The sequence below is a fragment of the Aricia agestis genome, chromosome 20 (genome assembly GCF_905147365.1).
Source record: "Aricia agestis chromosome 20, ilAriAges1.1, whole genome shotgun sequence".
NCBI lineage: Eukaryota > Metazoa > Arthropoda > Insecta > Lepidoptera > Lycaenidae > Aricia > Aricia agestis.
The window spans coordinates 9,557,844-9,569,282 of record NC_056425.1 but is presented as its reverse complement, the minus strand read 5'-3'; the positions used below and the strand labels follow the sequence as shown (position 1 = coordinate 9,569,282).

General features: G+C 38.9%; 1 protein-coding gene across 1 annotated transcript; it reads right to left on the bottom strand.

Moving 5' to 3' along the window:
• Nucleotides 1–771: 771 nt before the first annotated feature.
• Nucleotides 772–11,053, bottom strand: LOC121736981 (SAGA-associated factor 29). Its single transcript, XM_042128475.1, has 8 exons — nt 10,911–11,053; nt 10,627–10,726; nt 10,261–10,407; nt 9,411–9,536; nt 7,935–8,159; nt 4,459–4,716; nt 2,234–2,311; nt 772–1,357 (listed from the first exon to the last, which is right to left on the bottom strand). Exons 2-8 carry the CDS (start codon nt 10,663–10,665, stop codon nt 1,343–1,345), a joined length of 888 nt encoding a protein of 295 aa, XP_041984409.1. The 5' UTR covers nt 10,666–10,726; nt 10,911–11,053; the 3' UTR covers nt 772–1,342.
• Between the last annotated feature and the right edge of the window lie 386 nt (nt 11,054–11,439).

Sequence of the window (11,439 nt, the reverse complement as noted above, 5' to 3'; positions counted from 1 at the left end):
CCCAAACTAATTGTGTAGTTCTGTAGTAAATTTCGTCATGCCCATGTTTTTTTTTTCAGGCGTCTTAAACGCACAAGCGACAAAGTGACTTATCCATTGTATATAAAATTAACTGACTATAAATATTTTTCTATAAAGAGTGCACTATAAGTTGTATGCACACTGTAACCAAGCGTGTAAAATCGACTGAATGGCGTTGAATTTTAAACGTTTGCATACATCTTTATATTTATTCGAGTAATAATTACTCCCACATTTTAAGATCCTTTATGTTACTTTTTTTGCTTCCATTAACATTATTTTATTCCCATTAGTTTGTAGGTTGTAATCGGTAGGAAATCAAATTTGTTTTATGTTTTATCAAAAACTAAAAAAATGTATATTTCGGACATTTTATCATGTATTGAATGGATGTTACAGATTGTGTAATAAAACATTCAAAATACACAGTATTTTATTTGAACTATGATTTTTGCACTAGCCTACCCCAACCAAACCTTGTCGAGTTTTGTCCAGTATTATCACAATAATAATTAAGTATAAAAAATATGTATATAATAGTATTTAATCAAAACTCCGAGAAAACCAACCAAAGATTTTTGCATAAGATTGATTATTGGAGCTTTGACAAATCGCTTGCCTTTGGTTTTAAACTTTGACCACCTAACAGACTACATCAAAACTGCATTATTCTTGGATTATTATGATTCTATGTATGGTCTTACTATTGGGTGTTATTCAAAAATAGAAGTATAAAAAATATACTTTACAATTTATTATGCATTTATTTCCATTTTTATCACTATGTAACATTATTCGTGGATGAAAAGCAGCTTTTGATACTCGATTTTCGAAAGGGCCAGGCCACAACACTGCCATGCGTCGCATCGTAAAAATCTACGACGCCGAAGAACGCATCGTGGAAATTTTCTATGCCACAGCCCACAGCGCATCGCAAAGAGTAATGCGGCGTCTAAAACGTTTAATTTGAAGGTTTATACTAGCGCAGAGGCGAATCGCATCCAAGCGACTCACCAAAATTAAACATAACAAATTCAACCTTAACTCCAGAGTATGTCTAGTTTTTGGTAAGACGTTTCGATGCGCTTCGACTCTGCGCTAGTATAAATTGACCCTTATTGTATATTAATGTCGTATTTGATGAAATTTTTGCGTTGCGACATCGCATCACATTTCTCTATGTTGTTTGGCGATACGACCTGGTTGTGGCCTGGCCCAAGCGAAAGGCAAGTTATAGGAGCGTGTGCGGCGTCGCGCGCGGCGTCTGGCGGTCGTCGCGCGGCGAGCAGCGCGCGGACGGCGGCGCCGACCGGGACTGGGGTCAGGTGCCGCGACCCTGCAACACCAGATAATAAGTTTGTAAGAAATTATCAACCTTATAACTTAGAGTCAGTCCACATCGTCGCAACGCAAACATTTTGACGCATAGCTGGCCACACGGGTGCTGCGCCATCGCAGCGTTATTAGTTATTACGAAGCAGTCTTAACGTTAACACCCCCTCCCGCTTCGTCTCGGGGGCTGCTGTCCGTCATGTGTGCGTTGCGACGACGCAGCGCACCGTGTGAACACCTTGGTAATTTGTATGTAAAACAACGCAACGGCCGCAGCGCTGCGTCGACGCAACGCGCCGTGTGGACTAGCTCTTATTGTAATAAAAATATCGAAGCAGCTAATAAGCCGCCTTTCAATCTTATTGTCAAATAAATTGTTCAATAATATTATTTATTGATATTGCACAATAAAATTGTTCGTCTAGGGGCCCACTAAGGTCTACTTGCCTTTGTCGGACATATCATAGACTTATTGCGCATGTCAAAGTCATGTCATGGCAAAGCAATTTGACGTGTAAGTTGTAACCAACAATAAACAACTTTTTCGATTAGGGAAAACCATAAAGTTAATATACCTAGCGGAATAGAGCAACAATCTCGAGCTGTCAAACGAAACCGAAATTGATTTCATTTGTGTGTAAAAATATGTGCACGTATACACTTACACAAGCATGATTGAACATAATTTCTATGAGATAAAATTGTCGACGTGCGGCACGTGCCGACTGGACCTCAAAAAAAGAGTGCTGCTGTCATGTGTCACAGTCTCTTTTTACCACGCAGTGTTACTAATAGTGACATCTCTCTTGCTCAGGCCTTTGTTTCTCTATTCCGCTAGGTATATTAACTTTATGGGGAAAACTGAAAAGTGAAAGCTCACCTTTCCCTCTTTGATGGCGATGACGTATCGTTGTGCTACACGCTCGGGCGGCGAGTACCCGTCCGCGTACGACGAGTCCTGCAAACGTAATACACACCTTTAGAACTTTAGCAATAACATTATATAATTTTATTCAGAAAACTTACAGCTTGCAAAAATTACAGTAATTTTACAATTAGTAGATAACATTTAAGTTTTCACTTATAAGCTTTATGGGGGTGGCATTGACAGTCACCGACAAAACTCCTTAAATAAAATATTAATTAAAAAAAGTTTTCGCAAGACGAAGTAAACCTATCGCTCTCGCTCACTTGAGACACGACTTTACACGCAATTGCAATACAATATGTTTTTAACGAGAGGAGGTAACTGACAGGCACTTTCGCATATATAGGCACGCACTATATACTTAATATTATAAAGCGGAAGAGTTTGTTTATTTGTTTGAACGCGATAATCTCAGAAACTACTGGTAAGATTTGAAAAATTCTTTCAGTGTTAGATAGCCCATTTATCGAGGAAGGCTATCTATACTAATATTATAAATGCGAAAGTATCTCTGTCTGTCTGTCTCGCTTTCACGCCAAAACTACCGAACCGATTGTAATGAAATTTTGTATACAGATAGTCTAAAGCCTGAGAAAGGACATAGGCTACTTTTTTACTGGAAAAAAACGTTGTTAGGGGGTGAAAATACGTAAATTTGTTCAAATTAAGTTAGTTCCAAAAATTCATAATAGATGGCGCCGTGCGGCTCCTACATCGCGTTAACGCTTGCCCAAAAGTATTTCTATAAGAGGTGATATTATCTCACATTCAGTTTTTTCGATTGTTATTTCTTTTTTACGTTATTTAATAAATCAGTACTTTATCTAATATCTATGCAGTGACGTAACCTTAAACCTATCAATGATAAATAGTTTATGGGTAAAGTTGTGTAATTGTGGGGCTAAATAAGCTTAAAAATTTGGCATAAAGTTTATTTTAAAAATTGAAATATTATGTGCACACTGCACAGCTGTTTTGATTTAAGGTGTGGCGGTACCCACAATTCGCCTAACATTCCTGCATCGCGCTATCGAAGTTTCGGAGAACGGCAAGATATATACAACGTCTGAAATGACGTCAGCGGGGCTTCGGCCTGACCGAGCATGCTATCTCTCTCGGTCGGAAGATCTTCCTTTTCGGCCGCCACGAACAACGCTAAATTGGTGACCACCGACAAGAACACGCATCCTTCTGGACATCAATCATCATCAACACTCCCCGCCCCTCCGCACCACGTCAGCAGACATCAAGCATAACCGGGTCGCCTCGACCATAAGCCGCGTTGGAGGTCCGCGCCGGTCGAACCCGCGTCTGGCTTGAACGGGGCAGCCATAGGCTACAACGACCGGTCAGCAAGCAGAGCACGGGGTCCCTCTCCTGGTCATTGCACGCGTAGCTTCGGACTACATCTGACAACACAAGCGCATCGAAGAATACCACAGGTCTTCGGGGGGGAGTGATGTGGCGGTACCCACAATTCGCCTAACATTCCTGCATCGCGCTATCGAAGTTTCGGAGAACGGCAAGATATATACAACGTCTGAAATGACGTCAGCGGGGCTTCGGCCTGACCGAGCATGCTATCTCTCTCGGTCGGAAGATCTTCCTTTTCGGCCGCCACGAACAACGTTAAAAAGGGGTACCAGGGTTTTTTTTATAAAAGCTTTTGACACCAATTTTGTTGACATCGCGCGCTATAAACTGAAGTCCACGCGGACGAAGTCGCGGGCAACAACTAGTAGGCTATATTTTATCACGCCAAGTCTAATATGAGTGAAGAAATAGAGGAAAATGTGGAAAAAACTGGGGAAAATTATTTGAAAGGACTTATTTTAACACAGATAAGAAATAGACCACGTGAAGGATCATAGGCTATTTTTTGTGGACCAATTTGTCTGTGAATTATCTAATTTACGCGGGCGAAGCCGCGCGGAATGTCTAGTTTATAATATTATCAGCGGGGCTAAAATGGTCACATTTAGAAATTCCTCTCAATCAATTCAGCAAATGAATTGTCAAAACTGTCAAACTCACAAATGTCAAATCAGTACAAAAATACAGAAATGAATTGCAAGCAGAGTTGCATTTTGCGATTTTAGAAAAATGAATCATATTATGATTTATATCATGATTCTTCAAAGCGACCATTTAGCCCCGCAGTATGGATATTCCCTCACCTCAAACAAAACCTCATACGGGTCCGCCGCGGTAGTCGGCAGTCGGTTCACCACGGCCCTATAGAAGCAGGTCGTCTGCGGGTACAGGGCCATAACTAGTGCGCCCTTAGGGAAGAGGGCGCCCTCGTCGGTGCGAGGGTCGGCTCGCATTAGCGGCAGGGGCACCACGCGGCGTTTGCTGAGCACGTGCCTGTTCTTCTGCTCCTCGTCTATATCGTCCACTTCATATTTGCCTTGTGCTGGGAGCCAGGATACCACCTGTAACAATATTATATTTTATTTTTAGTACAGTATTCAGGCGGAAACCAATCTTTGGTAGTCCGTAAGACTGTTTAATCAACACATTTATGACTACTACAACTGGTTCAAATAACATATTGTACCAATTTTTTATTCATCTCATGAGTATTAAAGCCTAGGTTTTTAAATAAAGCCCAGTATACAGGGGCCGTACCACGAAACCGTCTTGAGACTCAAACAATCGTACGAGAATGCCGCGTCCTACTCTAACAAACGTGAAAAGACGTTGTTAGAGTAGGACCCGGCATTCTCGTACGATTTATGACTACTACAACTGGTTCAAATAACATATTGTACCAATTTTTTATTCATCTCATGAGTATTAAAGCCTAGGTTTTTAAATAAAGCCCAGTATACAGGGGCCGTACCACGAAACCGTCTTGAGACTCAAACAATCGTACGAGAATGCCGCGTCCTACTCTAACAAACGTGAAAAGACGTTGTTAGAGTAGGACCCGGCATTCTCGTACGATTGTTTGAGAATTAAAAACGGTTTCGTGGTACGGCCCCTGGTCATTGCTGATGACGTCATCCGACGCCTTATTGTATTGGTGTGCCACTGGTGAGTGAGTGACATCAGTGACTAGTGAGTAGTGAGTAACATATTAATTAATTAATGTCCAACTAGAGATCGTCGATCGAAATAAAAAATTAAAATAAATGTTTCAAATTTCAATGCTTTTCTATTGATATTCTATTGTCAAAATATTGACTTTATTATTTTTAAACATAATTCCTGCGAGTTTCAGATTAATAAAGTGAAATGATGACAGACTGGCCGTGTAATAATTGTCTAAGCGGGGAATTGACTACCGGGCCGCCCGCTACGGGCCGCCCGTCACAGGCAGGTCTGTCGCATGTCTGCTCGTCAATTCCTAGGTACGGGCACAGACATGCCCGTTGGCCCGTGCCCGCAGCCTGCCCGCGAGATCGCATTTTTCCCGCGCGGGCACGGGCAAGTCTGAACATGAATGGTCGCGACGGGCGGCCCGTCGTCATTCGCGCCCTGGAGAGCGACTGGAGAGTGACTGGAGTGCACATAAAATATTATTTTAAAAAATATTATTGTAAACAATACAAACACTAAACTTAGGAATGAGGGAACAGAAACAATTTTGACATTCGTTTATTTCCATTTACTGGTCGTATCCTTGTTTGTAGAAAGTTAAAAGCAAGGATTACATGAACACCGATCTACGTAATGCTGCTATACAACGAACTTATTGAAAAATCCAAAGAAATCAATGCCGATGCTGATCTATCATTTGTTACAAAGAAGATCGAGTCCATGAGTCCACGACCGAGCTGCAGTCCTCTATCTATTCGACTGACTTGCCTGTTCTACAGTGTGTGTTCAATAGGGGCAAGCGGCAGACTTGTGCCAGCCGGGCGGCCCGCGGGCAGCCCGGTAGTGAATTCCCCGCTTAACAGTATTTAAGATTCAATGAAAAAAACTAAATCTATTTTCAATTTCACAATCATAAATAAAAGAGTACAAAAAGAGTACCTGCCCCATAAAGTTAATATACCTAGCGAAAAAGAGAAACAAAGGCCTGGGCAAGAGAGATGTCACTATCAGTAACACTGCGTGGTAAAAAGAGACGTGTGATACATGACAGCAGCACTCTTTTTTTGACGTCCAGTCGGCACGTGGCGCACGTTGACAATTGAATCTCATAGAAATCATGTTCAATCATGCATGTGTAAGTGTATACGTACACATATTTTTACACACAGATGAAACCAATTTCAGTTTAATTTGACAACTCGAGATTGTTGCTCTATTCCGCTAGGTATACTTTATGACCTGCCCCTATACATTCGTATGTATAGGGGCAGGCTTGTCAATCAAAATCTCCGAGTGTGTGTGTGTGTGTTGTCGTGTGTGTAATGTTTGATTTGTTAAAAAAATATATGATAAAAGCATAATAGGCATGATGATTATTTTTTTTTCTTATCGGTAATTGAAAGACACTTAAGAGTCCGTATACGAAATTTTGCCGAAATTTTGAAGAAAACGACAGAAATAATCTATGTAAGTATATAGATAAAATTCTATCCAATTCGAGAAAAAAGAAAAAAATCAAATTGTGCCAAAAAACACGATTCAAAACAACCTAAATCTCACATTATATTACTCGCCGCAAGGCAGCCTTGATATTTAAATTGTTTTGAATCGTGTTTTTTGGCACAATTTGCTTTTCTTTTTTTTTTTCTCGAATTGGATGGAATTTTATCTACAGGGTGTAACAAAAAAAAATTATAATACTTTAGGGTGTGTACGTGTTCCTTGTATAGAGTTCACTGTGAAAGTAGCAGCGCTGAAATCACAAAAAAATTTTTCACTTTTGTATGGGGAAACTCGTGACGCTCGGGCCCTTGCCCATACAAAAGTGAAAAAAAAAATGTCGGCTTTCAGAGCTGCTACTTTCACAGTGAACTCTCTACAAGGAACACGTACACACTCTAAAGTATTATCACTTATTTTTGTTACACACTGTATAGATTATTTTTGTCGCTTTCTTTTTATGAATTACAGCTCCAAGTTGCCGAAATTAACAGCAATTCTTTGCCCATTTTCTCTAAAATTTTGCCGAGTTACATATTTTTTTACTCAACTATTTCATATTAAAGTGGTAAAAAGTAATTCCAACATTGTATAGACGACTTTCTCAACAGTACATTGTATTTTTTTCATACCGTTAAGACGTCAATACAATCTATAAACAGGTGATATTCTAAATCTTTTACAGCAAAAATCACAAAACTGTCGCGGGTTTGAGTTGGATTATTTAAAGTTACTGTACTCAATTAAACTCACCCATAGGACAGGCCTCGCCTAGTTTGGGGGACCGTTATTTGTTAAAATGTTTGTAAAATTATCATGGTGAATAAAGACTTTTGTATTTGTATTTGTATTTGAAGGCGCATAACAAAAAAATACAAATGCTATCAAGCTGAAATTTTGGGAACACTTATTTTTTACCGTGATTTCTTTATTTTATAAACAATATTAGCTAATCTTTGACCTTGTCATCATCCCTATTTCAAAATATATTAATATTAGCTTGATGCACTCTTTCACCATATAAACTATAACTGTGCAAAATTTCAATGTAAATAATTATATTTAAGGACAATATACCGAAACTTATAAAATAAACAATGCAATTGACCTCAGCGAGTATCCAGTTCTCCTCCTTATCGGACACCCTCACTAGAGCCGCTACGGCGTCTCCGGGGCGCGCCACGTGGTGCGGGTCGGCGGGCACCGCGCCGCACAGCGGGGGCGCGCGCTCGCCCGCGCGACGCACGTGTAGCGGCAGCGTCGCGGCCGCACTTAGTAGCATTTTCATGAGAGCCCCGCAGCCGATAGTCTCTTTGTTACCGGCGTGTCGAGCCTAGAGATGTTAAATACAGTGTAAACTCCATGTAACGTCACTCTATTTAACGACAAACTCTCTAAAGCGTCGAAATCAATTGACTTTGGTTGGTTTAGCTTGTCTACCATATGGTACACTCTACATAGCATCACACCCACTCTCAATAACGTCAGCATTACAACAATTGAACAATAAAAAGTACCTTTTAAAATTACTAAAATTAGTAAAAACTGCACAGCTGTGTACGTTTTTTTGTCGCATTGTTATCCTAGCCCGCAAACTTAAATATGCACAGACTATAATTAAATATGCACAGACTATAATTACAATAATTTTGTTACCATATTAACAAATTCGGCTTTCGGCATCATGCATACAGAACTTTCTAAGAAATTAGTCCTTTTGTTTACAAATTGAGATTGATTGCACGTGTAGATTTTTTTTAGACCCTAGTCCCTAACTAATAATAAGGAGTCATGGATTATTAATATCTATTTGTTATCATAATATTCTCAGTTATAGTTACAACTTTCAAACTGTAAATATGGTTAGGAACAGAAAATCACTGTATAATGACAAAAAAAGTATTGATTTTTCTTATCTCCATTTAACGACAACTCCATATAACGTCTAGGATCGAATACCATTCCATCATAAACAGGAAACATTTTGCCAAAAATGTAAGAGGTTTCAGGTTGTAGGATCTTGGACGCACATTCTGTATATGCAGTAAAAAAAGGGAAGTTTAGCATTACTTCTTAAGTGCTTTTGACCACTCAGGCAAATTCATAACTATATTTAACACACTGTGTGCACAGAACTCGTGTCATCTGCACTGAATCGGTTAATATGACACAGCAGCTGTGTGATACATATTTTTAACGTGTGGCGTATGACACAGGAGCCGTGTCATTTGGAACACAATTGTATCTCCCTCAAATTAAACGTAAGAAGGTTCTAGTCTGGACAAAACCTTCTTAATTTTCCATGTAGAATAAGCCTATAGGCTTCGTTTCTGAATATTCTGTGAATTGAAAAAAATGGGGCTGTCATTTTTCTAACTTTGAGACCTACAAAAGGTTTGCAATATCTATGGCGAGACATATACAACTTCTAGGGCATATGACATGGCTAACGTGTCACAAGAAAATTGTATGCCGCCACTACTAAAAGTTTTCAAAAATGTGTGCCGCAATGAATCAGTTAATAGATTTATGTTTGTTTACATTTAAGTAATGCCCTAATAAAAATCTATCTTTCTTTTCATACCTGAATCCTCCTTTCATTCTTGATAGCTCGTATCTCATATATCCGTGACAGAGCACTGCGCAGCACCCTGTCCTCCTGCTCAGCTGCTGTCAGTCCCGCCTTGTATAAGTTCTTAAGCTGCATTTGCTACAAAAGATATGTAACAATTTTATTAAGTATCTACAATTTCCACATCAATGATCTAGTGCTGTATTAAAGGTTCCAACATCACAACCTTAAAGGCTGATATGTTAGATGTGTAGGCTGTATGCAATATAGTTATTATTAACATGTATGATTTTTAGGCTGAACTGTGAGTCTCCTCTAGGAAATATTATAATTTTATTGTATAAATTTTTAGCTTGGCCTGATCACGATATGCCTGGCCAAATCGAATTATTCTATTTAGCTGCCTAATTACCGCCATATCGTTCAAAGCATAACATTTGACGATTTGGGTGTCTTAACTTAGCCGAAAAGTTTATGATGTAATATAAAGTATTGTGTACCCTACACAACGAATAATAAAAACTAAGGAAAAGTAAGTCCGTCAAAAAACATGCTCCACAATATTTGTCAAAAAAGTGTACCTTAGGTACACATTTCAATACATTTGCAATATTTAGGTGACCTTGAGCGGTACTAGGCTGACATTACATGACAGATCAAAAGGAACCAAATTTAAAACGGTAATAGTATGGGAGTTACGATTCCTTAGTTTTTATTATTCGTAGACCCTACACATATTTTATAATTTACAACAAATTAAATTCTTAAGCATTCATTTGAAGATAAACATGCACTAGCCATATTATGATATTCGACCTCTACTTCATTCAATAACATACAATCAATTCTAAACCTATTTAACCTGTTGAGAAGTAGCTGAAGAATCTTCAGCGGATGGTGACGACTCAGCAGCTTTTTCTGCTCGCAGTATGGCCTCAATGCACTGTTCATTGCGACCTCTCTCAGCTTCGATATCATAAATCAATCTGTGCAAAGATCTAAGACGCTCCTGAAATTTAAATGCATGATGTACTGTAAACTATATAACAAAAAAATTTGGAATTCAGCGCAAATAGGCGGCCTAGCTTTCAAGCAGTTTAAATGACAGAATGAAACTAAAATTTAGTTCAAAAGAAAACATAATAAGGAAAAGATTTAGGAAGCCATTTATGTGATTATGGAGTGTAGAGAAATGTGAAATTAGGTCTTCTGTAAATAGAATGTGTACCTGCACTTGCTGTGCTGCTACATCAGCCGTCAGAGGCATTATGCTCAGTGATCCTACAACTCAGGTACACCACGTAAACCCAGCTTATTGCAGTAAATCCCTGAAAACATATTGTATTATTGTCATAAAAGTTTGTTGCACTTTCGTTACTATCCGTTAAATGCAATTGTTACATTACGCTATTATTATATTTATTGTTTACTATTTCGCAGTATTATAACTCACTAATAAATATAACTCACTAATAATTATCTGTGTAAACTGTAAACATAAAAAGACATTACCAATACAACTAAAACTAGGCCTTGACCCATAAAGGCCTTAAAAAGGTTTTCGTGTTGTGTAACCACAAAACGTTTTTACTTCAATGTTTTTAATTCTAGTGATAAAACCCAACAAAATAATAATATTCTAAAACAAAATTATAAAATCAACGATATTTATTATTTTTTAAATTTTCTTCTTCTTCTTTTTTTTTTTCATATAATGGCACTTCGGCTATAACCATGGCCAGTGTCGAGTATAATCATACGACAGTATATATTATGCCGGCACTCGACATAGGCGAACGCGTTGGCCGACGCGTTGGCAGACGCGTTGGCCCAATGTGTAGAACGGGCGTTCGCGCGTTGGCCGTAGGTATTTAGACGTTGGCCGACGCGTCTGCGAGCTTGCCGCGCGGGTCGGAAATGTCGGCAAAGATCAAAGGACATTTGTCGCAAGCTTCGTGCTCCATCCACACATAGGCCGCGCGATCAGATCGCCCGGAGTTATAGTTATGATAATTATAATAATATGTAATAATTTTTATAT

Excerpts from the sequence above, each read along its gene's own strand:
- LOC121736981 (XM_042128475.1), bottom strand. The coding sequence starts at position 10,665 with ATGCCTCTGACGGCTGATGTAGCAGCACAGCAAGTGCAG. Across the intron at positions 8,160-9,410 it reads AGAATGAAAGGAGGATTCAG|GCTCGACACGCCGGTAACAA; the intron begins GTATGAAAAGAA and ends TAACATCTCTAG. Across the intron at positions 2,312-4,458 it reads CGTATGAGGTTTTGTTTGAG|GACTCGTCGTACGCGGACGG; the intron begins GTGAGGGAATAT and ends TTACGTTTGCAG.